Source organism: Ranitomeya imitator, chromosome 5 (genome assembly GCF_032444005.1).
Source record: "Ranitomeya imitator isolate aRanImi1 chromosome 5, aRanImi1.pri, whole genome shotgun sequence".
NCBI classification, from domain to species: domain Eukaryota; kingdom Metazoa; phylum Chordata; class Amphibia; order Anura; family Dendrobatidae; genus Ranitomeya; species Ranitomeya imitator.
In genome coordinates this window covers 157,422,399-157,449,079 of record NC_091286.1, presented here as the reverse complement: position 1 = coordinate 157,449,079, position 26,681 = coordinate 157,422,399, and the positions used below count along the sequence as shown (strand labels likewise).

The following is a 26,681-nucleotide window of genomic DNA, read 5'->3' as shown; positions in this document are numbered from 1 at the left end:
GGGAGGATAAAATCTGTTGACCGATTCCCTGAAATATTGAGCTTCTTTTGTATTCAGACACCTGACTATATTTTTCTCATTTCCCACTTTTAGTGCAGAACGGTGCTTGGTGACTGTACAAGATCGTTATCAGAATTGGAGCACAATGTGGATGAACTTTTTTTGAACAGCCATTAAGTTTTGTTTTTTTCCAGTATTTCTTGAAAACATTGGACATTGAAGACATTCCAGAACCTTTTCCATATTCTTCAGTGTTACATTCTATGAGATACATTTGGTTATATAGATTTACGGTATGTTCTTATTTTGCCACCTTCTGATTATTTTAACATTTACATTGTTCTGCAAAGTGTCACATACCATAACTTCTGGCCTGCTTTACAACTTTTCTTGTCCCTGAAAAAGCAAGTGAAATTCATAAGCCTCTATCCATCAAAGTTTTAATTCAGAATTCTAACGTTAAACATTTTGAGCAGTCAAAAAGTCAAAAATATTTTGCGCATCTCGAGACTCTACTAAAATGTTGTGACTTTAAGTAGTCTCAAGCAACCCATGCTCATCAAATTACTGGTGAGCGTTCCTTACACCACAAATCTTACTCCAATCTGTGACTAGAGTAAGATTTGTGGAAAAGCAGACCACTTTTTCAGACAAGCCTGATTCCTTAAAAGTTGTGCTCCTCTTATCAAATTTGAAACGTGTAACTCATGCGTGTTTTTTGTCAAGACCGACATAAAAACCACCGACCTTGATGAAGCTGAGCCACAGTGTCTTAAACATGAATACATTTTGCGCATGGCATGAACAAAAGGTTTTTTATTTACTAGCATATTTTTGGTCAGTAATCCTCATCTCTTTCCAGTTGTACAACTTTTAATATTTGGGGTTTTCTCTGCAATAAGGGGCAAATATTTTCTATGAACTGTGAAAATCTTGCTTTATCTAGTGTCTAGCAATCTTACAGTATGGTAACATTTCGTTTTTTTGTAGCTTTTTTTTTTTTTTTGCACAAAACAGGAGCTTTTTTTGTTACGTTTTTACTGGAAATTCCCACCCACTCATTTTAGTGCTGCGCAAAATCCACAAAATGGCCGGTATTTACATTGGCAGACACACATTTTGGTGCATCTTCCCATTTCATTATGTTTATAACATAAACAAGGGATGACCTCTGGCCATCGTGTTGACATTCAATGACATGCAACTCCCTCTTAGTTTATTTGGAGAGTTAAAAAGTGGTGACAACTGTTTACTTAAATCTGTGATAGACATTTAGACGCAGACATTTTTTAAAGTTATGATGGGTTTTGAGTGTAAATATTTATTTTTCAACTGTTATACATAAAATAAAAAATAAAAAAAAATTTGAAAAATGATTTATTCTTTTTCTGAGAGTTGATGGAAAAACTTTCTGGGTTTTTTTGCTTTCAAAATCTTTTTTTATTGAAATTTTTCAAATGTTAGAATACAGAAAAGATACAACTGAGGAAAACTTTTGACATTTCATGTATGCATTACATACATATCATATACCAAAAAACAAAGATAGTGGGCCCAGCGACTTACACTACAGAGGGGCTACGATCAGCAAAAAAATGAGTCCCGCAAATAGAAATAAGAAAGTAAGCATGGCAGAAAAGCATGTGCACACTCAATGCAACTATAAAATACATTTTAAAGTATAGTAAACTGCAACAACATGGAGACTAAAACCACTTAAAGGGAACCTGTCACCTTCCTCAGGCATTTGTAATTAAAAGAGCCACCTTGTGCAGCACAAATGCTGCATTCTGACAAGGTGGCTCTTTTAGTTATGCTCCCTGCACACGCTGAAATAAATGTTTATAAAATGTGCCCCCTCATACCGTGAAATTGCCAGGGAGGCAGGTCTTAACTTCCTAAGCCAGACGCCTCCCAGCCATCACTTCGGGCCTGTGCGCGCCGGGCGCTGCCTCCACTTACTTCATTATCTTCCCCGGCACCTGCATATTTAGTTTTTTTCGGGCATGCGCAGTTGTGCTGCCCTTCGTACTTACAACGCAGGCGCCGGAGATGATAATGAAGCAAGAGGAGGCGGCGCCCGGCACGCACAGGCCCTAAGTGATGGCTGGGAGGCGTCTGGCTTAGGAAGGAAAGACCCGCCTCCGGGAACATTTCACGGTATGAGGGGGCACAATTTATAAAAGTTTAATTCAGCGTGTGTAGGCATCATAACTAAAAGAGCCACCTTGTCGGAATGCAGCATTTGTGCTGCACAAGGTGGCTCTTTTAGTTACAAACGCCTGAGGGGGGTGACCGGTTCCCTTTAACCCCTTAATCCCATATGACGTACTATCCCGTCAAGGTGACCTGGGACTTAATTCCTAGTGCCGGGATAGTATGTCATACGCGCTCACGAGGAGATCGCGGCCGGGTGTCAGCTGACTATCACAGCTGACATCCGGCACTATGTGCCAGGAGCAGTCAAGGACTGCTCCCGGCACACCGCGATCAAACATGATCGCGGTGTGCTGGCGATATACGGAAGCATCGCGCAGGGAAGGGGCTCCCTGCGGGCTTCCCTGAGATGATCGGTACAAGGCGAAGTGCTCACCTTGTACCGAGCGTCCCCTCCCTGCAGGCCCCGGATCCAAAATGGCCACGGGGCTACTTCCGGGTCCTGCAGGGAGTACTTCCGGGTCCAGAGCAGGCTCCTGTAAGCAAGGAGCAGGGCACGCCAGATCGCTGATCTGACACAGTGCTCTGCAAAGTGTCAGATCAGCGATCTGTCACTATACAGTGATGTCCCTCCTGGGACAAAGTAAAAAAGTTAAAAAAAATTTTTTTAGATGTGTAAAAAAAAAAAATAAATTCCTAAATGTAGAGAGAAAAAAATAAATATTGTTCCCATAAATACATTTCTTTATCTAAATAAAAAAACAAAACCATAAAAGTACACATATTTAGTATCACCGCGTCCGTAACGATCCGACCTATAAAACTGTCCCACTAGTTAACCTCTTCAGTGAACACCGTAAAAAAAAAAGAGGCAAAAAACAACGCTTTATCATACCGCCAAACAAAAAGTGGAATAACACGCGATCAAAAAGACTGATATAAATAACCATGGTACCGCTGAAAACGTCATCTTGTCCCGCAAAAAACGAGCCGCCATACAGCATCTTCAGCGAAAAAATAAAAAAGTTACAGTCCTCAGAATAAAGCGATGCAAAAATAATTATTTTTTTCTATAAAATAGTTTTTATCGTATAAAAAGCGCCAAAACATAAAAAATTATATAAGTGAGGTATCGCTGTAATCGTACTGACCTGCAGAATAAAACTGCTTTATCCATTTTACCAAACGCGGAACGGTATAAACCCCCCCCCCCAAAAAAAAAAAAAAAAGAAATTCATGAATGGCTGGTTTTTGGTCATTCTGCCTCACAAAAATCGGAATAAAAAGCGATCAAAAAATGTCACGTGCCCGAAAATGTTACCAATAAAAACGTCAACTCGTCCAGCAAAAAACAAGACCTCACATGACTTTGTGGACCAAAATATGGAAACATTATAGGTCTCAAAATGTGGTAACGCCAAAAATATGTTTTGCAATAAAAAGCGTCTTTTAGTGTGTGACGCCTGCCAATCATAAAAATCCGCTAGAAAACCCGCTAGAAAAGTAAATCAAACCCGCCTTCATCACCCCCTTAGTTAGGGAAACATAAAAAAAAATTAAATGTATTTATTTCCATTTTCCCATTAGGGTTAGGGTTGGGGCTAAAGTTAGGGTTGGGGCTAAAGTTAGGGTTACATTTACGGTTGGGATTAGGGTTATGGTTAGGATTAGGGTTAGGGGTGTGTTGGGGTTAGGGTTTCAGTTAGAATTGGGGGTTTCCACTGTTTAGGCACATCAGGGCTCTCCAAATGCGACATGGCGTCCGATCTCAATTCCAGCCAATTCTGCGTTGAAAAAGTAAAACAGTGCTCCTTCCCTTTCGAGCTCTCCTGTGCGCCCAAACAGGGGTTTACCCCAACATATGGGGTATCAGCATACTCAGGAAAAATTGGACAACAACTATTGGGGTCCAATTTCTCTTGTTACCCTTGGGAAAATAAAAATTTGGGGGTCTAAAAAAACATTTTTGTGGGAAAAAAATTAATTTTTTATTTTCATAACTCTGCGTTATAAACTGTAGTGAAACACTTGGGGGTTCAAAGCTGTCAAAACACATCTAGATAAGTTCCTTAGGGGGTCTACTTTCCAAAATGGTGTCACTTCTGGAGGGTTTCTACTGCTTAGGTCAGGGGTATCAAACAGGTCATGTTTTCAGGATTTCCTTGTACTGCACAGGTGATAATTTAATCGCCTACACACAGAATGATTGCAGCACCTTGTGCAATGCTAAGGAAATCTTGAAGACACGCATGGTTTGCGGCCCTCGAGGAATGGCAGTTTGTCACCCCTGGTTTAGATGCATCAGGGGCTTTGCAAATGCAACGTGACTCCTGCAGACCAATCCATCTAAGTCTGCATTCCAAATGGTGCTCCTTCCCTTCCGAGCTCTGCCATGCGCCCAAACGGTGGTCCCCCCCCCACATATGGGGTATCAGCGTACTCAGGACAATACATAGAAATAGACGTCAGTTAATAAGATACGCACGGCGACTCAATAACGAATAACTAATATCGGAGAAGCAAGAGTCCAAAACTGGCTAAACAGGTAACATTGAAACATATTTATTGAAAATTCAATTTTCACCTAAAAACACATCATATGTAGTAGAAAACCATGTTATAAACAGTAGATTGTGACTATATCCGTAAGTGCAACCAGTGCTACAGGTTCACAGGACGGGACAATAATAAATTAATTGTTGCGGCAGCAGGTACTTGTAACCTCTGCATGTGTGCAATTAGGTCTCGCCCCCTGAGGAAGCGGTGATACACAAACGCGAATCGCGCGTTGGGGTACTAATCCAGGATCCAGACGGGTCAATTTGGACACTTATGGGTAATTAACTCCTTTACCATCTTACTAACATTTCACATGTTGCGGGGTGTTTGTGTATGATGCGTGACATGGTCAGTGCTATTGTGCCATCGTAACACATACTCTAGCTGCTATGCATCAGACCTAATTGCACACATGCAGAGGTTACAAGTACTTGCTCCTGCAACAATTAATTTAATATTGTCCCGTCCTGTGAACCTGTAGCACTGGTTGCACTTATGGATATAGTCACAATCTACTGTTTATAACATAGTTTTCTACTATATATGATGTGTTTTTAGGTGAAAATTGAATTTTCAATAAATGTTTCAATGTTACCTGTTTGGCCAGTTTTGGACTCTTGTTTCTCCGATATTAGGTACTCAGGACAAATTGGGTAACAACTTTTGGGGTCGAATTTCTGTTACCCTTGGGAAAATACAAAACTGGGGGCTAAATAATTTTTGTGAAAAAAATTTTTTTTTTATTTTCACGGCTCTGCATTATAAACTGTAGTGAAACACATGGGGGTTCAAAGCTGTCAAAACACAGCTAGATAAGTTCCTTGGGGGGTCTACTTTCCAAAATAGTGTCACTTGTGGGGGGTTTCAATGTTTAGGCCCATCAGGGGCTCTCCAAACGTGACATGGTGTCCCATCTCCATTCCAGTCAATTTTGCATTGAAAAGTCAAATGGCGCTCCTTCCCTTCCGAGCTCTGCAATGCGCCCAAACAGTGGTTTACCCCCACATGTGGGGTATTGGCGTAGTCAGAACAAATGGCACAACAACTTTTGGGGTCCAATTTCTTCTCTTACCCTTGGGAAAATACAACAAATTGGAGCTGAAGTAAATTTTTGGTGAAAAAAAGTTAAATGTTAATTTTTTTTTTTAAACATTCCAAAAATTTCTGTAAAACACCTGAAGGGTTAATAAACTTCTTGAATGTGGTTTTCAGCACCTTGAAGGGTGCGGTTTTTAGATTGGTGTCACACTTGGTTATTTTCTATCATATAGACCCCTCAAAATGACTTCAAATGTGACGTGGTCCCTAAAAAATATTGGTGTTGTAAAAATGAGAAATTGCTGGTCAACTTTTAACCCTTATAACTCCCTAACAAAAAAAAATTTTTGGTTTCAAAATTGTGCTGATGTAAAGTAGACATGTGGGAAATGTTACTTATTAAGTATTTTGTGTGACATATGTCTATGATTTAACCCCTTTACCCCCAAGGGTGGTTTGCACGTTAATGACCAGGCCAATTTTTACATTTCTGACCACTGTCTCTTTATGAGGTTATAACTCCGAAACGCTTCAACGGATCTTAGCGATTCTGAGATTGTTTTCTTGTAACGTATTGTACTTCATGATACTGCTAAAATTTCTTCGATATAACTTGCGTTTATTTGTGGGAAAAAACGGAAATTTGGCGAAAATTTTGCAATTTTCCAACTTTGAATTTTTATTCTGTTAAACCAGAGAGTTATGTGACACAATATAGTTAATAAATAACATTTCCCACATGTCTACTTTACATCAGCACAATTTTGGAAACATTTTTTTTTCTAGGAAGTTATAAGGGTTAAAATGTGACCAGCAATTTCTCATTTTTACAACAAAATTTACAAAACCATTTTTTTTAGGGATCACCTCACATTTGAAGTCATTTTGAGGGGTCTATATGGCTGAAAATACCCAAAAGTGACACCATTCTAAAAACTGCACCCCTCAAGGTGCTCATAACCACATTCAAGAAGTTTATTAACCCTTCAGGTGCTTCACAGCAGCAGAAGCAACATGGAAGGAAAAAATTAACATTTTACTTTTTTGTCACAAAAATGATCTTTCAGCAATAATCTTTTTAATTTCCCAAGGGTAAAAGGAGAAATTGGACCCCAAAAGTTGTTGTCCAATTTGTCCTGAGTACGCTGATACCCCATATGTGGGGGTGAACCACTGTTTGGGCGCATGGCTCAGAAGGAAAAAGCGCCGTTTGACTTTTTTAAGCTAAATTTGGCTGGAATTGAGATCAGACGCCATGTTGCGTTTGGCGAGCCCCTGATGTGCCTAAACAGTGGAAACCCCCCACAAGTGACCCCATTTTGGAAACTAGACCCCCTAAGGAACTTATCTAGATGTGTCGTGAGCCCTTTTATCCCCCAAGTGCGTCACGAAAGTTTATAACGCCCAGGCGTGAAAAAAAAATTCCTATTTTTTTCCACAAACCTGATCATTTAGTCCCCAATTTTTTATTTTCTCAAGGGTAAAAGGAGAAATTGGACCCCAAAAGTTGTTGTCCAATTTGTCCTGAGTACGCTGATAACCCATATGTGGGGAGGAACTACTGTTTGGGCACACGTTGGGGCTCGAAAGGGAAGTAGTGACGTTTTGGAATGCAGACTTTGATGGAATGTTCTGCGGGCATCATGTTCCGTTAGCAGAGCCCCTGATGTGCCTAAACAGTAGAAACCCCCACAAGTGACCCCATTTTGGAAACTGTACCACCTAAGGAACTTATCTAGGTGTGTGGTGAGAATTTTGAACCCCCACGTGCTTCACTAAAGTTTGTAATGCCCAGGCGTGAAAATAAAAAATCCTATTTTTTCCCACAAAAATGATCTTTTAGTCCCCAATTTTTAATTTTCCCAAAGGTAACAGGAGAAATTGGACATCAAAAGTTGTTGTCCAAATTGTCCTGATTACGCCGGTACGCCATATGTGGGAAAAAACTGTTTAGGCACACGTTGGGGCTCGAAAGGGAAGTAGTAACGTTTTGGAATGCAGACTTTGATGAAATGGTCTGCGGTCGTCATGTTCCGTTTGCAGAGCCCCTGATGTGCCTAAACAGTAAAAAAAAAAAACCCACAAGTGACATCATTTTGGAACCTAGGCCCCCCCCCCCCCCCCCCCTTTCCTGCAAAGTAAATTAGTAGTGCATGGAGGTGTGGTACAATCTGAAGCAATCCTTCATACACAGGCCAGGTTTTTCGGGGCAGGTGTCGCATTGATAAATGGTGTCCTTGCGTATTCCCCTTTTGTAACACACTCGGCACATTTTTTGCGGCTTACCTTTTCTACTGGTTGGCGGGACCACCCCCGGAAAATGCTTGCCTGGTACGATACGAGCACCTTTAGTTCCGGAAGTACTGGGGCCCTCTCCTTCCGGAGTGCCAAATATCAGGGCCTTAACCACTACCTCCTGGAACTGAAGGTACGACGTATCGGTGTGGCGTGCCCATCGTAACAGCAGGAAAGCGTTGAGCATTGCCATTTGTACAATGTGCACGGCCAGCTTTTTTGTACCACACCTTGGCCTTTCTCAAAGCACTGTACGGTTGGAGGAGTTGATCAGAGAGATCAACCCCCCCATGCTTTTGTTGTAGCCCAGTACACAGTCCGGTTTGCTGACCTGTGTAGAGGTACCCCGTACAGTGCTGAGGGCTCTGCCATCACCGTGTATGGTGGTCAAGAGAAGGACATCCCTCTTGTACTTGACCAACAGCAGGTGGTCGCTACATTGGGCCTTGCTTTCACCTTTTCTGAGCATCTGCCGAAGTAGCGTCTTTGGGAGGCCTCTCTGATTTTTGCGGATAGTGCCACAGGCTGCGGTACCTCGCGCAGAGAGGGATTTGTAGAGTGGGATGCTGGTATAAAAGTTATCAGTATAGAGGTGATGGCCTTTATCCAGCAGTGGGTGCACCAAATCCCACACGATCTTCCCACTCACTCCCAAGACAGGAGGACACTCAGGGGGTTCAATCCTGCTGTCCTTCCATTCATACACTCTAAACCTGTGGATGTACCCTGAGGCACTCTCACACAGCTTGTAGAGTTTGATTTCGTACCTGGCCCTTTTGTTGGGCAGGTATTGACGGAATCCGAGCCGCCCCTTAAAATGGACCAAGGACTCATCCACGCAGATATCCCTTTTGGGCACGTACACTTCAGAAAACTTTTTGTTGAAGTGTTCGATGACCGGCCGAACTTTGAACAGACGGTCAAAGTTGGGGTCATCTCGTGCGGGACACTGTGCATTATCGGAATAATGCAGGAATTTATGGATGGCCTCAAAACGTTTCCGAACCATGACCATTCGGAACACTGGAGTGTTATATAAAATATCTACACTCCAATATTGCCAAATTTCTGGCTTCTTCACGATCCCCATGTGGAGGACCAGGCCCCAAAACTGCATCATTTCAACTGCGTCTACAGGAGACCAGTTGGAAAATGATGTACCGGGGTTTTGCTCCAAAAATTGACGAGCATACAAATTAGTTTGCTCCACCATGAGGTTAATAAAATCCTCAGAGAAAAAGACTTAGAAAAAGTCTGTTTCTGTGAGGCCCACGGTGTCAAACTTGATTCCTGATTCTGCCACAAAATCAGGAATCAGTGGCTCGTAATTTTCGGGGGGCGAGGTCCATGTGGGTTCCGCAATGGGGAGCGCTGGTACAGGAGTGGTGGGGGCTGCCTCATCTTCTGTCCTGGGGCGTATGCGTGGCGGTTCCGCAGGACTCGAGGAGGAAGATGAGGAGGGAGAGGAGGAGGAGGAGGAAGAAGAGGATGAAGAATCAGAAAAGTAAAGAAAAGTGGGATCCTCTCCCTCGCTATCAGTGTCGGAGGCAAGGAAAGCATATGCCTCCTCCAATGAATAGCGCTGTTGGGACGAGCGGGACATTTTTGTGTGAATATGGTGATTGGGTGCACTTTATTGATAACTGTATGTGTGGGGGGATAGTGATTTGTGCAAACTTATCTGAAAAGAAAATGCTAAAAGGAGAAGAAAAACCTGTAAAAAGAAAAGTCTAAAACAGCAGGCCCTAGCTCTGATAAGTGAACTTGTGTTACTTATCAAAATTCGGCGGCTGCTGGATGTGCGCACGGAGATGTCAAAAAAAAAGTAAAAGTGTCTAAAACAGCAGGCCCAGCTCTGATCAGTGAACTGTTTCACTTATCAAAATTTGGCCGCTGCTTGATGTGCGCACGAGGGTCGGGCAAGGAGGGGGGGGGGTAAAAAAAAAAAAGGAAAACGGCAGGCACAAACTCTGATAAGAGAACTGCGTCACTTATCAAAGTTTGGCGGCTGCGGGATGTGTGTACGGAAGTTGCGCAAAGGGGCTGAGGGAAAAAAAGCGAGCGCGAGAGTTGATCGGTGAACTGCGTCACCAATCAACGCTCGGCGGCTGTTAAATGGGAGCAAGGAAGGAGGTGCAAAGGGGGGTAAAAAGAGGGGGAAGGGAGATGGGGTGGATGTGGGGATTGGGCAGGGATCAGTGATCAAAACGTACGGTTGTAGTCAGGTGGCGCAAAGGGGGGGTGAAAAAAAAAAAAGGAAAACGGCAGGCACAAACTCTGATAAGTGAACTGCGTCACTTATCAAAGTTTTGCGGCTGCGGGATGTGTGTACGGAGGTTGCGCAAAAAGGCTGAGGGAAAAAAGCGAGCGCGAGAGTTGATCGGTGAATGCGTCACCAATCAACGGTCGGCGGCTGTTAAATGGGCGCACGGAAGGAGGTGCAAAGTGGGGTAAAAAGAGGGGGAAGGGAAATGGGGGTGGATGTGGGGATTGGGCAGGGGTCAGTGATCAAAACGTACGGTTGTAGTCAGGTGGCGCAAAGGGGGGGTGAAAAAAAAAAAGGAAAACGGCAGGCACAAACTCTGATAAGTGAACTGCGTCACTTATCAAAGTTTGGCGGCTGCGGGATGTGTGTACGGAGTTGGCGCAACGCGGGTGAGGGGAAAAAAAGCGAGCGCGAGCGTTGATCGGTGAACTGCGTCACCAATCAGCACTCGGCGGCTACTAAATGTGCGCACGGAGGTGGCACAAATGGGGGTGGAGGGGGTAAAAAGGGGGAAGGGGGGATTGGGGTGGATGTGGGGATTGGGGTGGATGTGGGGGTTGGGGTGGATGAACGGGGATTGGGGTGGATGAACGGGGATTGGGCAGGGATCAGGGATAAAACTTACGTTTAGTTGTGTTCTTTCTTTAGCAGGGATTGTGGTGCTACAGGCTGCTGTGGCACCACAATACCCAGCACAGCAGGTAGATCAAGCCAGGAGATCCAGCAGTATGACCGCTTTGTAGGAATCCTCAGCTAGAGTGAGGACCCCTGCAGAGCGGTCATACACAGGTCAGGCAGGTGACAGACAGGTCACAGAGCGGTCATGCTGCTGCTGTGACCTGTCATTGGTGGGATCGACCATAACATTGATGCCACCAATCAGAGCTTTCCTGGTGACCTGGCTAGGATCGGAGCTGTTCGCGCCGATCCTAGGCAGGCCACAGCCAGGTCACCTGCAGGGCACAGAGCGGTCACAGCGTGATCGCCGCTGTGCCCTGTGATTGGCGCGATCGACGATTACATCGATCGCGCAAATCGGCTCCTGCAGGCCCTGCTGGGCCTGTACTGTGTCCTATCCTAGGATCGGTGCTATTAGAGCACCGATCCACGCAGGGTCCGGCAGGGCACCGCACGGTAATACCGCGCGGTGCCCTGCGATCGCGCCAATCCGGGGTGTTCTTGCCGGTGCCTGGCGTTGCAAGGCACCGGACCTAGGATCGAGTACATCGGTACTCGATCCTAGCCTGTGACATTGTTTCAGCCGCTCCGATTGGCTGAAACAATGAGAATGGCTGTGATTGGCTGTTCAGAATTGAACAGCCAATCACAGCGATCGAGAGGGCGGGTGGGCGGCGACAATGCCCTGGATGCCGAGGCCATCTCCCCAGGTAAGATGGCGTCGGAATTTTAATGCGATCACCGCGACTCAAGTCGCGGTATCGCATGAAAGGGCATGACGTACTATCCCGTCGAGGGTCAGATAGGCCCAGGGCACCTCGACGGGATAGTACATCGAAGGTCACAGAGGGGTTAAGGACATAAAACTTCAAAGTTGGAAAATTGCAAAATTTTCGCCAAATTTCCATTTTTTTTTTACAAATAAACGCAAGTTATACAGAAGGAATTTTACCACTATCATGAAGTACAATATGTCACGAGAAAACAATGTCAAAATCGCCAAGATCCGTTGAAGCGTTCCAGAGTTATAACCTCATAAAGGGACAGTGGTCAGAATTGTTAAAATTGGCCCGGTCATTAACGTGCAAACCACCCTTGGGGCTTAACCGATACGCCTTTTAACGGCGGCCGCTAAGGGTACTTAAACCACAGCGCCGTTAATTAACGGCGCTGTGGAAAAAGTAAATAGCGCCCCCCAGAGTCGGATTTTCTCCGGGGTCTCGGTCCCGGGGGTAGCCGAGACCCCAGAGAACATGATTCGGGGGGGTTTTCTTACCGACCCCGCTTTTGCGATCGCCGGTAATTAACCGTTTACCGGCGATCGCAAAAAAAAAAAAAAAAACGCGATTTCTTTTTAATTTCTCTGTCCTCCGATGTGATCGCACATCAGAGGACAGATAAAAGGGGTCCCAGATAGCCCCCCCGATACTTACCTATCTCCCCCGGTGCTCCTCGTGGCTCCCGATGGGCGTCGCCATCTTTTTCCGGCAAAAAAATGGCGGGCGCACTGCGCCCGCCGGCCGGCACCGGGAGAATCTTTGGGGTCTCGGCTGCCGGGGGTAGCTGAGACCCCAAAGAACATGATCAGGGTCGGTTTTACCGACCCCTGTTTTGCGATCGCCGGTAATTAACTGTTTACCGGCGACCACAAAAAAAAAAAAGTAATGTGTAATTCTCTGTCCTCTGATGTGATCGCACATCAGAGGACAGAGAAATAGGGGGATTCGGGGACCCTGCCATACTTACCGGTGTCCCTGGGTCCTCCCGCTGCTCCTCCTGGCCGCCGGCGTCTTCCTGGGAAAAGAAAATGGTGGGCGCATGCGCAGTGCGCCCGCCATCTGTCGCCATCTGTCGGCCGGCAGGAGAAGAGCAGTTGGGGCTAGGGTTAGGGCTGGGGCTAAATTTAGGGTTAGGGATGGGGCTAAATTTAGGGTTAGGGTTGGGGCTAAATTTAGGGTTAGGTTTCTTTCACACTTACGTCGGTACGGGGCCGTCGCAATGCGTCGGCCCGACATACCGACGAACGTTGTGAAAATTGTGCACAACGTGGGCAGCGGATGTAGTTTTTCAACGCATCCGCTGCCCAATCTATGTCCTGGGGAGGAGGGGGCGGAGTTACGGCCACGCATGCGCGGTCAGAAATGGCGGACGCGACGTACAAAAAAACGTTACATTGAACTTTTTTTGTGCCGACGGTCCGCCAAAACACAACTGATCCAGTGCACGACGGACGCGACGTGTGGCCATCCGTCACGATCCATCGGCAATACAAGTCTATGGGCAAAAAACGCATCCGGCGGGCACATTTGCAGGATCCGTTTTTTGTCCAAAACGACGGATTGCGACGGATGCCACACGACGCAAGTGTGAAAGTAGCCTTAGGGCTAGGGTTAGGGTTGGGGCTAAAGTTAGGGTTAGAGTTGGGATTAAGGTTAGAGTTTGGATTAGGGTTGGTATTAGGGTTAGGGTTGGCATTAGGGTTACGCTTGGGATTAGGGTTAGGTTTGGGATTAGGATTAAGGTTAGAGTTGTGATTAGGGATGTATTGGGATTAGGGTTAGGTTTGAGGTTAGGGTTGAGATTAGGATTAGGGGTGTGTTGGATTTAGGGTTTTGATTAGGGTTATGGTTAGGGTTGTCATTAGGGTTGTTTTGGGGTAAGGGTTGTGATTATCGTTAGGGTTAGTGATTAGGATTATGGATCGGGTTGGGATTAGGATTAGGGGTGTGTTGGGGTTAGGGTTGGAGCTAGAATTGGGGGGTTTCCACTGTTTAGGTAAATCAGGGGGTCTCCAAACACGACAGCCAATTTTGTGCTTAAAAAGTCAAATGGTGCTCCCTCCCTTCTGAGCTCTGCCGTGCGCCCAAACAGTGGGTTACCCCCACATATGGGGCATTAGCGTACTCGGGATGAATTGGACAACAACTTTAGTGGTCCAATTTCTCCTGTTACCCTTGTGAAAATAAAAACTTGGGGGCTACAATATCTTTTTTGTGGAAAAAAAATATTTATTTTCACGACTCTGCATTCTAAACTTCTGTGAAGCACTTGGGCATTCAAAGTTTTCACCACACATCTAGATAAGTTCCATGGGGGGTCTAGTTTCCAAAATGGGGTCACTTGTTGGGGGTTTCCACTGTTAAGGCACATCAGGGGCTCTCCAAACGCGACATGGCGTCCAATCTCAATTCCAGCCAATTTTACATTGAAAAAGTAAAACGGCACTCCTTCTCTTCCAAGCTCTGCGGTGCGCCCAAACAGTGGTTTACCCTCACATACGGGGTATCGACGTATTCAGGAGAAATCGCACAACAACTTTTGTGGTCTAATTTCTCCTGTTACCCTTGTGAAAATAAGAATTTGTGGGCGAAAAGATCATTTTTGTGTAAACAAATGCGATTTTTTATTTTCACGGCTCTACGATATAAACTTCTGTGAAGCACTTAGGGGTTCAAAGTGCTCACCACACATCTAGATAAGTTCCTTAAGGGGTCTAGTTTCCAAAATGGTGTCACTTGTGGGGAGTTTCCACTGTTTAGGCACATCAGGGGCTCTCTAAACGTGACATGGCGTCCAATCTCAATTCCAGCCAATTCTGCATTGAAAAAGTCAAACGGCGCTCCTTCACTTCCAAGCTCTGCGGTGCGCCCAAAAAGTGGTTTACCCCCACATATGGGGTATTGGCGTATTCAGGAGAAATTGCATAACAAAATTTATGGTTACATTTCTGTTTTTACACTTGTGAAAATAAATAAAAATGGTTCTGAATTAAAATGTTTGCAAAAAAAAGTTAAATATTCATTTTTTCCTTCCACATTGTTTCAGTTCCTGTAAAGCACGTAAAGGGTTAATAAACTTCTTGAATGTGGTTTTGAGAACCTTGAGGGGTGTAGTTTTTAGAATGGTGTCACACTTTGTTATTTTCTATCATATAGACCCCTCAAAATGACTTCAAATGTGATGTGGTCCCTAAAAAAAATGGTGTTGTAAAAATGAGAAATTGCTGGTCAACTTTTAACCCTTATAACTCCCTAACAAAAAAAAATTTGTTTCCAGAATTGTGCTGATGTAAAGTAGACATGTGGGAAATGTTATTTATTAACTATTTTTCATGACATATCTCTCTGATTTAAGGGCATACAAATACAAAGTTTGAAAATTGCAAAATTTTAAAAATGTTCGCCATATTTCTGTTTTTTTCATAAATAATCGCAAGTAATATCGAAGAAATGTTACCACTAACATGAAGTACAATATGTCACGAAAAAACAATCTCAGAATCAGCGGGATCCGTTGAAGCGTTCCAGAGTTATAACCTCATAAAGTGACAGTTGTCAGAATTGTAAAAATTGGCTGTCACTAAGGGGTTAAAGGGCCACTGTCACCCCCCTCCAGCCATTATAAACTAAAAGAGCCAACTTGTGCAGCAGTAATGCTGCATTCTAACAAGGTGGCTCTTTTAGTTTTTTGTTCATGTATTCCCAAAATAAAGCGCTTTGAAATTTATCCAAAATACCTGTCTTTGTCCATGGAGGCCGGTCCTCATTCCCCAGCTTGAACCGGTACTCTGCCGTCACTCCAATCTTCAGGGACTTTTGGCGCCGCCCCCTCCACGCTGTTTTCGCTTCAAAACCTGCGCCTGCGCTGTGTACAACTGTGTGGGGCAGGCGCAGTAAGCTCTGGCCGTCTGATGTCCCAGCCAGGCTTGCAGACTGCGCCTGTGTGGGCAGTGCGGCCACCCACCTTGGTAATCCCAGCCCCGCAGTGTGTTATGCATTATGCACAGTGCGGGGCTAGGATTCCTGGGCATGCGCACTGCGTGTGTCAGCCTGTCACCCAGGTCCCCTGCCTTACAGCGTCTGTCTATTCAGCTGATCGTGCCTCCTCCTAGCAATTCTTTCCCGGCGATTGCTAGGAGGAGGCACGATCAGCTGAACATACAGACGCTGTAAGGCGGGGGACCTGGGTGACAGGCTGACACACGCAGTGCGCATGCCCAGGAATCCTAGCCCCGCACTGTGCATAATGCATAACACACTGCGGGGCTGGGATTGCCAAGGTGGGTGGCCGCACTGCCCACACAGCCGCAGTCTGCAAGCCTGGCTGGGACATCAGACGGCCAGAGCTTACTGCGCCTGCCCCACACAGTTGTACACAGCGCAGGCGCAGGTTTTGAAGCGAAAACAGCGTGGAGGGGGCGGCGCCAAAAGTCCCTGAAGATTGGAGTGACGGCAGAGTACCGGTTCAAGCTGGGGAATGAGGACCGGCCTCCATGGACAAAGACAGGTATTTTGGATAAATTTCAAAGCGCTTTATTTTGGGAATACATGAACAAAAAACTAAAAGCCACCTTGTTAGAATGCAGCATTACTGCTGCACGAGGTTGCTCTTTTAGTTTATACCGGCTGGAGGGGGCGACAGTGGCCCTACCTCTGGGTAACTGATGAAGAGCTGAGGTCCCATTGATTATTCTGGGGTCTGTTTGTGACGCTTTTTCTTCTATCCAACCGTTGCCTCTACCTTGTGCCAGTCATGTTGGCGCTATATAAATAAAAATTATTATTATCCTAAAACCAGACACATACCGGACCCCAGAATAATCAATCACTTATGTGACCTTTTGGTCGTGACCCCTCTGTGCCTGTCATTTTGGAGTGTGTGGATGTGACCTTATTTGCATAGAGTGTTGCAATTTCCTACACTTTTGGTAAATTTTGCTTGTTCCAGATGTAATAAAGCGCCCGCTGTTTCTGGTATGGAGGCGCCTCTGTGCTACTGATGAAGATACTGATGAAGAGCCGAGAATGTGGTGAACCAGAATCAGGAGGGGACAGGAGTCGGCCACTGCCCTGCTGGGACACATCCATGTGGAAAGATTTCTTTATCCGTCGCCAAGGGCAACCAATACGCACGGCCGCCATTTTGCAGTCTCAGACTGCTGGAGTGACGAGACTTCCCGGCCGTGTGCAGCGCGCTGTTTACAGCAGCGTCTTCCCGGAAGGGGAGGCCCCGGCTGTGCTCTCGGGACAAGGTCACCCACGTGTGGGCGCTGAGCGGCCCCGGATACTGCGCGCTCCCATGGCAGCCAGGTAAGAGGGGCTGCGGGGCGGTGTCCTGCTGGGTGACCGGACCACCATGTGCCAGGACACGTGTGTATAGATATAGCAGAGCTGAGGGGCGCCATCGTGTTCACACCTGCAGTAATTGTGAGCTGGATTCAGGCTGTGTTCACACTGCTCCTGTCCTGTGTGCGCCATACCATAGCATGACACGGCCAGGGGATGTGACGACACCCCCTGTCTGCTGTGCTGGCTGGATTCACACACTATGGGTATGAACATCGCATATTTTTGTGTAAAATAAGACAAGCAGCGTTGTATTTCTAGCACAATGGATGGATTTATAGGAATCCCGTGCACACTCTGCTTTTACAGAAAAAAACCATAAACGTCTGCAATGCGTTTCTGAAATCCGCTGTGTCAGTTCTTCTTGCGGTAAATTTGTTTTATTTCTGGATTCCAGACATGAATGAGATGATGAAAATCTGCAGTTGAAACGCACTAAAAATGTGTAATCTGCACATGACTCTATTAAAGTTGTGCCAGAATTAAGAAACCTGAGGCGGCGAGCACAAAGATGACTTTCCAAAAGCTACAATGAAACACATGTAAAATCAAACCCAAAACACTCAAGCAGCCTAATCTACATGATCAGTGTAGAAATCCGCAGCATCAGAGGTCACGCACAGAAAACACCCACCGCTCCAAAACTGCACCAAACACGTATCCTACAAAGGGGAGAACACAGAAGTTACTGCCCCCAATAAACCGCTATGGACTGCTGCCGAAATACAGGGCACTTTACCTATTGTTACACTATTATAAAATCCACTGAGGAGCCAATGGACCCCCAGCTCAGCCTAAATATTTTGCCTTGTACTCCACTGTTTGACGGGGGTCTCGGTGTCCAGAATCCCACTGCTATATTCACACATGTTTGGGCATTCACCCATGTTGCCAACTACTCGGACCTTTGGATACTATGGTATAGTCACTTTTTAAAATAAAAAATAAAAAACTAAATCCAACAAACACTTGCCACCAGCAATGTTGGTACTTGGTCTCACAGTGCTTGCGTGACATTAGCTACGGGAGCACTGCAGGCAATTGGCAGTTGTTAATGGGAAGCAGCGCTCACACCTCCCTTAGCTGTCCTGATTGGCTGAAGCGCACTTATGACTATGACATACAATCTCAGCCAACATCACTGTAAAGGTGTGGGATGGGTTTTATATACTGTGTGTGTGTGTGTATATACACACACACACACACACACACACACACACACACACACACACACACACACACACACACTAGATGGTGGCCCGATTCTAATGCTTCGGGTATTCTAGAATATGCATGTCCACGTAGTATATTGCCCAGCCACGTAGTGTAGTATATTGCCCAGTTACATAGTATATTGCCAGTGACGTAGTATACAGCACAGAGCCATGTAGTATATTGCCCAGCCACGTAGTATATTGCCCAGCCACGTAGTATATTGCCCAGCCACGTAGTATATTGCCCAGCCACGTAGTATATTGCCCAGCCACGTAGTATATTGCCCAGCCACGTAGTATATTGCCCAGCCACGTAGTATATTGCCCAGCCACGTAGTATATTGACCAGCCACGTAGTATATTACCCAGCCACGTAGTATATTGCCCAGCCACGTAGGATACAGCACAGAGCCACGTAGTATATTGCCCAGCCACGTAGTATATTGCCCAGCTACGTATGTCATAGGTTAAAAAATAAACATATACTCACCTTCCGAGGGCCCCTTGTAGTTCGGTCACATGACCGTGACGTCATGGCAGTTCCTTATCGCGCAGGACCTGTGATGACGTCGCGATCACATGACCGTGATGTCATGGCAGGTCCTTCCCGCGCAGGCGCGAAGGAACTGTGAGGATGTCAGGGTCTCATGACCGTGACGTCACGGCAGGTCCTTGTCGCATACCATCCTTGGCACCGGAACGTGCCGCTTGCATGGAGCGGTCACCGGAGCGTCGCGAGGAGCGGGAAAGGCGAGTATATAATGATTTTTTATTTTTTTTATTTTTAACATTAGAGCTTTTTACTATTGACGCTGCATAGGCAGCATCAATAGTAAAAACTTGGTCACACAGGGTTAATAGCGGCGGTAACAGAGTGAGTTACCCACGGCATAACGCGGTCAGTTACCGCTGGCATTAACCCTGTGTGAGTGGTGACTGCGGAGAGTATGGAGCGGGCGCGGACACTGACTGCAGGGGAGTAGGGAGGGACTAATGGGACTGTGGCCGTCGCTGATTGGTCGTGGCAGCCATGACTGGCAGCTGGCGAGACCAATCAGCGACTTGGATTCCATGACACAGAGGCCGTGACCACTGAATATCCGTGACAGAAGGACAGACAGACAGACGGAAGTGACCCTTAGACAATTATATAGTAGATACCTATGCCTTTTTGCTTTCATGACTGTTTTGCACACTCTTGGCATTCTCTTGATGAGCTTCAAGAGGTAATCACCGGAATTGGTCTTCCAACAATCTTGAAGGAGTTCCCAGAGATGCCTAGCACTTGTTGGCCCTTTTGCCTTCACTCTGCGGTCCAGCTCACCCCAAACCATCTCGATTGGGTTCAGGTCTGGTGACTGTGGAGGCCAGGTCATCTGGCGTAGCACCCCATCACTCTCCTTCTTGGTCAAATAGCCCTTACACAGCCTGGAGGTGTGTTTGGGGTCATTGTCCTGTTGAAAAATAAATGATGGTCCAACTAAACGCAAACCGGATGGAATAGCATGCCGCTGCAAGATGCTGTGGTAGCCATGCTGGTTCAGTATGCCTTCAATTTTGAATAAATCCCCAACAGTGTCACCAGCAAAGCCCCCCACACCATCACATCTCCTCCTCCATGCTTCACGGTGGGAACCAAGCATGTAAAGTCCATCCGTTCACCTTTTCTGCATCGCACAAAGACACGGTGGTTGGAACCAAAGATCTCAAATTTGGACTCATCAGACCAAAGCACAGATTTCCACTGGTCTAATGTCCATTCCTTGTGTTCTTTTGCCCAAACAAGTCTCTTCTACTTGTTGCCTGTCCTTAGAAGTGGTTTCCTAGCAGCTATTTTACCATGAAGGCCTGCTGCACAAGGTCTCCTCTTAACAGTTGTTATAGAGATGTGTCTGCTGCTAGAACTCTGTGTGGCATTGACCTGATCTCTACTCTGAGCTGCTGTTAACCTGCGATTTCAGAGGCTGGTGACTCGGATAAACTTATCCTCAGAAGCAGAGGTTACTCTTGGTCTTCCTTTCCTGGGGCCGTCCTCATGTGAGCCAGTTTCTTTGTAGCGCTGTATGGTTTTTGCCACTAAACTTGGGGACACTTTCAAAGTTTTCCCAATTTTTCGGACTGACTGACCTTCATTTCTTAAAGTAATGATGGCCACTCATTTTTCTTTACTTAGCTGCTTTTTTCTTGCCATAATGCAAATTCTAACAGTCTATTCAGTAGGACTATCAGCTGTGCATCCACCAGACTTCTGCACAACATAACTGATGGTCCCAACCCCATTTATAAGGCAAGAAATCCCACTTATTAAACCTGACAGGGCACACCTGTGAAGTGAAAACCATTCTTGGTCACTACCTCTGGAAGCTCATCAAGAGAATGCCAAGAGTGTGCAAAGCAGTCATCAAAGCAAAAGGTAACTACTTTGAAAAACCTAGAATATGAGACATAATTTCAGTTGTTTCACACTTTTTTTAAGTATATAATTCCACATGTGTTAATTCATGAGAAGGTGTGTCCAGACTTTTGGTCTGTACTGTGTGTATATATACACACATGCACGCGCGCACACACTTAAGGAACTGTCAAAGCAGTTGACAACCCCGTTACATGTGTTACACAGCAACATGTGACTTTTCTCAGTCACACTACAAAGCATCTGTGCGACTTGTCTGTGACTTAAGGTACCTTCACACATAACGATATCGTTAACGATATTGTTGCTTTTTGTGATGTAGCAACGATATCGTTAAGGAAATCGTTATGTGTGACAGCGACCAACGATCAGGCCCCTGCTGGGAGATCGTTGGTCGCTGAACAAAGTCCAGAACTTTATTTCGTCGCTGGATCTCCCGTGGACATCGCTGGATCGGCGTGTGTGACACCGATCCAGCGATGTCTTCACTGGTAACCAGTGTAAACATCGGGTAACTAAGCGCAGGGCCGCGCTTAGTAACCCGATGTTTACCCTGGTTACCAGCGTAAAATTAAAAAAAAACAAACACTACATACTTACCTACCGCTGTCTGTCCCCGGCGCTCTGCTTCTCTGCACTCCTCCTGCTCTGGCTGTGAGCGTCGGTCAGCCGGATAGCAGAGCGGTGACGTCACCACTCTGCTTTCCGGCCGCTGTGCTCAAAGCCAGTACAGGAGGAGTGCAGAGAAGCAGAGCGCCGGGGACAGACAGCGGTAGGTAAGTATGTAGTGTTTGTTTTTTTTTAATTTTACGCTGGTAACCAGGGTAAACATCGGGTTACTAAGCGCGGCCCTGCGCTTAGTTACCCGATGTTTACCCTGGTTACCCGGGGACTTCGGGATCGTTGGTCGCTGGAGAGCTGTCTGTGTGACAGCTCTCCAGCGACCAAACAGCGACGCTGCAGCGATCCGGATCGTTGTCGGTATCGCTGCAGCGTCGCTTAATGTGAAGGGGCCTTTACTGTCCTGCGACTATTTTAGATTTGTGATTTCCCTGCAGATAAAACAATTGAGTTGCAGACAGGTCACATGTTGCGTGTTACTTGCAGAGCAGTTTATGGCAAGTGTATTGAGTAAAAATCCAACAAATTTGGAAACATTTGCGACTGTTCCAGGTTGCAATGCAACATCACAGGAAATCTTTATATCCACTGTTTCAATGTGTCCCTGCGATTTCTGTGTTACCTTGTATCCATGGCCCTGAAGGAAATCCGTTTCCAGGTTTTTTTCTACCCCATCTGTGAACAGCATAATGTAGGTTCAGAGACCCTAATTCCAGCGATGTATCAGTTACTGGGCTCCTTGCTGCAGTTTTTTATAAAAATCTGCTTCAGATGTACCGGCTCTCTGAATGCTGTGCTCTGTATAACCCTGCCCACACCACTGAGTGGTATCTTTGGGTACGCTGTGCATAGGCAGAAAACTGCTAATATGTGGTGGGGGCGCAGTTATACAAAGCTCATGAATATGGAGGACTACATGGCAGCAGGATTACTAGTCCTCTAGGAATAATCTTATGCTGATAAAACAGTGACTTTATCACAACTACAGCAAGCAGCACAAAATACTGGAATAAGGGTCTCTGTCACGGCATGATGCTGCTCTCAGATTAGGTGACAAAAACCTGCTGACATGGCGCCCAACAATGATTCCAGCCAATTTTGCGTTAAAAAGGTCAAACTGTGTTCCCTCCCTTCTGAGCCCTGTCATGCACCCAAACAGTGGCTTTCCCCCACACACGGGGTATCTGCATACTTCGGAAAAATTGCACTACAAGTTTTGTGGTCCAATTTCTCCTGATACCCTTGTGAAAATAAAAAAGTTTGGGTCTAAAGTAAATTTTTTGTGAAAAAAGTACTATGTTCATTTTTTCCTTCTGCATTGCTTTAGTTCTCGTGAAGCACCTGAAGGGTTAATAAATAATTCCTATAAATGTGAAAAACTGATCAGTTTTCTAACTGATACAAATGGAAGGGCTCTGCTGTCCACTATGGGGTTTGGGCTCCATTACGTGTCTGCTTTAGAAAGGAGATAAAAAGCGCATCGCACACAACATAACCCAGGCAGACCCCATAAGAATCAGTAGGATTCCACATCATCTGTTTGTGTAGGTTGGACACGTTTTGCACATTAATTCCACTTTAATCTTCCTAGAATTGGAAAAAACAAGCCTGAATATTTGTGTAAGTAAAATGCGTGTGAACAGAGCCCTACAAATGACAGACTGTCAGCTACTGGCTAATGTCCCAGCAGCCGGTCCCCAGGGCACATATCCGTGTCACAATGTGATAAATGTATGTGGAGGGAAAGCTGCTTTTTCTCACTGTTCCACCTCCGTCACTTGTTTGGAGACCCCACATATACAGCACTAGAATAAATGAATAGAAAGGTATAGAAGCCCCAAATACTGGCGTCCCTACCATGGCACATAGAATGATCATTTTATTCATTTAGTGTATTCTTTAAGTCTAAAAATGGTGATGAATGCTTCTTTCTGTCTGCAGGCAGTGAGCACCAGTTTGCTTTGGAGACCACATACAAGCTGAAGTCATGTATTCCATGTGGGCATCTCGGATGGGGTTATCTGTCGCCCGCTGTCCGCCTCAGGCTGGGACATCTGTGCTTTTATGCTCTAGACAGACTCACGCGAATTCAGAGGCCAGTTATAATGGCAGCTTACACCAGGGTCCTTCCTCCGGGATGTCTGCTGCTGCACCAAAAACAAAAAATCTGCAGCCGTCAAACCCTGAACTGAAGCTCGCAGAGTCATATAAACACTTCAGAAGATTCATAACAGACCCCGGCCTTATCCGCTCCATTGTGGAAAGCTTTGCACCTTGTGGATCGAGCAGAACGGCGCCAGTCATTATGGAGTGTAACCCAGGTATCGCCTCTGCCGCTAAGGTTTCCATATTAGTGGCTTGTATTGGTGCTCTGTAAATGGCATCCAGGATGTACAACTGCGTTTCCTTCTTATCTCTGGGCATTCATTTTCATGTATTCACTCATTGTCATTTTGCTTTCATTTTTATTGTATGCAACTAAGGAGACCACGGTGTTACTGTGGAATCTGTCATGTAGCGTCTGGGACCCTAACCCCATAACGGAAAGTGCTTAGGAAAACAGTGAACATCGATCTCCTATCCTACTTAAGGTACCGTCACACTAAACGATATCGCTAGCGATCCGTGACGTTGCAGCATCCTGGCTAGCGATATCGTTCATTTTGACACACAGCAGCGATCAGAATCCTGCTGTGATGTCGTTGGTCGCTGCAGAAAGTCCAGCACTTTATTTCGTCGCTGGACTCCTGCTGACATCGCTGAATCGGCATGTGTGACACCGATTCAGCGATGTCTTCGCTGGTAACCAGGGTAAACATCAGGTTACTAAGCGCAGGGCCGCGCTTAGTAACCCGATGTTTACCCTGGTTACCAGCGTAAAAGTTAAAAAAAATAAACACTACATACTTACCTTCCGCTGTCTATCCCTCGGCGCTCTGCTTCTCTGCCCTGTGTAAGCACAGCGGCCGGAAAGCAGAGCGGTGACGTCACCGCTCTGCTTTCCGGCCGCTGTACTCAGTCAGTGCAGGAAAGCACAGCGCCGGGGACAGACAGCAGAAGGTAAGTATGTAGTGTTTGTTTTTTTTTACTTTTACGCTGGTAACCAGGGTAAACATCGGGTTACTAAGCGCGGCCCTGCGCTTAGTAACCCGATGTTTACCCTGGTTACCGGGGACCTCGGGATCGTTGGTCGCAGGAGAGCTGTCTGTGTGACAGCTCTCCAGCGACCGAACAGCGACGCTGCAGCGATCCGGATCGTTGTCGGTATCGCTGCAGCGTCGCTTAGTGTGACGGTACCTTTACTGTCACCCCCTAAAGCCAGCCGTCTGCCCTTCGGTATACCACACTGTTCATTTGTTTTCACTCATATTACATGGTCTTTTGGAAGAGGCTGTACAGAGCTACGATGTCAATGCAGAGTGTTGTATTTCACGTGTTTGTCTGTTAATGATGATTATGGCTTACAGCTAATGAAAACCCAAAAGTCATTATCTCAGTAAATTAGAATACTTTATAACACCAGCTTAAAAAAGTGATTTTAAAATCCGAAATGTTGGCCTACTGAAATGTATGTATGACCTCAAGCAGCTTGGATTGTGTGCCTCTCCGCACTTCCTCCAGACTCTGGGACCTTGATTTCCAAATTAAATGAAAAATTTACTTTCATCTGAAAACTCCACCTTGGACCACTGAGCAACAGTCCAGTTCTTTTTCTCCTTGGCCCAGGTAAGATGCTTCTGGCTTTGTCTATTGGTCATGAGTGCTTGACACAAGGAATGCGACACTTGTAGCCCATGTCCTGGATACGTCTGTGTGTGATGGCTCTTGAAGTAATGACTCCAGCAGCAGTCCACTCCTTGTGAATGTCCCCCAAAAAGTTTGAATGTGTGTCAAACAGAAATCAGTCCCAGGAGCGCTGAAGGAAACTCAGACAACATATGTCGTTTGCCACAACGCGTTTCAACGGTAAACACCGTCTTCTTCAGGTTGGAGTTTCTCCTGAAGAAGACGGTGTTTACCGTTGAAACGCGTTGTGGCAAACGACATATGTTGTCTGTGTTTCCTTCAGCGCTCCTGGGACTGATTTCTGTTTGACACACATTCTTATCCTCCTTTGGAGGTATTCAGCTGGAGCTGCGGTGGTGCTCGACAACTCCCTTTCATCTCCCCTTCCCTGGGTCAATTCCTCTGCGCTCCCCACTGACTGCTTTCACTTATCTTAAAAAAATTTGAATGGCCTTTTATTAACAAATCGTTCAAGGCTGCCGTTATCCCGGTTGCTTGTGCACCTTTTTCTACCACACTTTTTCCTTCCACTCAACTTTCCATTAATACGCTTGGATACAGCACTCTGTGAACAGCCAGCTTCTTTAGCAATGACATTTTGTGGCTTACCCTCCTTGTGGAGTGTGTCAGTGACTGCCTTCTGGACATCTGTCAAGTCACCAGTCTTCCCTATGATTGTGTAGTCTACTGTAACAGACTAAGGGACTTTTTTAAACACTTAGGAAGCCTTTGCATGTGTTTTTCTTAATTATTCTAATTTACAGAGATAATGACTATTGGGTTTTCATTGGCTGTAAGCCATAATCGTCAACATTAGCAGAAATAAACACTTGAAATAGATCACTCTGTAATGACTATATAATGAGTTTCACTTTTTGTATTGATGAACTGAAATAAATGAACTTTTTGATGATACACTGTGTGCAGAATTATTAGGCAAGTTGTATTTTGATCACATGATACTTTTTATACATGTTGTCCTACTCCAAGCTGTTCAAGCTTGAGAGCCAACTACCAATTAAGTAAATCAGGTGATGTGCTTCTCTGTAATGAGGAGGGGTGTTGTCTAATGACATCAAAACCCTATATATAAGGTGTGCTTAATTATTAGGCAACTTCCTTTCCTTTAGCAAAATGGGTCAGAAGAGAGATTTGACGGGCTCTGCAACGTCCAAAATTGTGAGATGTCTTGCAGAGGGATGCAGCAGTCTTGAAATTGCCAAACTTTTGAAGCGTGATCACCGAACAATCAAGCGTTTCTTGGCAAATAGCCAACAGGGTCACAAGAAGCGTGTTGGGCAAAAAAGGCGCAAAATAACTGCCCATGAATTGAGCTGCAACTTTACTGGAGTAACAAAAAGCACAAGGTGTGCGATACTCGGGGACATGGCCAAGGTAAGGAAGGCTGAAAAACGACCACCTTTGAACAAGAAGCATAAGATAAAACGTCAAGACTGGGCCAAGAAACATCTTACGACTGACTTTTCAAAGGTTTTATGGACTGATGAAATGAGAGTGACTCTTGATGG

At 45.6% G+C, this 26,681-nt stretch overlaps 2 protein-coding genes across 4 annotated transcripts in view; both read left to right on the top strand.

Annotated features, from left to right (window-relative positions):
- Positions 1-16,847, top strand: part of LOC138681605 (protein Mis18-alpha-like) — a 96,832-nt gene extending 79,985 nt beyond the window's left edge. Inside the window, exon 5 of one of the 3 annotated variants that reach the window (XM_069769240.1) lies at positions 16,721-16,847. In XM_069769240.1, the coding sequence (XP_069625341.1) occupies positions 16,721-16,726 (6 nt within the window). In that variant the 3' untranslated portion in view covers positions 16,727-16,847. Of the gene's footprint in view, positions 1-93; positions 1,344-16,720 lie in introns of those variants that run through there. The other 2 variants (XM_069769239.1, XM_069769241.1) reach the window with 2 other exon arrangements.
- The window catches only part of TFB2M (transcription factor B2, mitochondrial), a 50,403-nt gene continuing 40,548 nt past the window's right edge, over positions 16,827-26,681 (top strand). The window contains exons 1-2 of the mRNA XM_069769235.1: positions 16,827-17,082; positions 23,308-23,687. Of these exons, the coding sequence (XP_069625336.1) occupies positions 23,354-23,687 (334 nt within the window). The 5' untranslated portion in view covers positions 16,827-17,082; positions 23,308-23,353. The remainder of the gene's footprint in view (positions 17,083-23,307; positions 23,688-26,681) is intronic.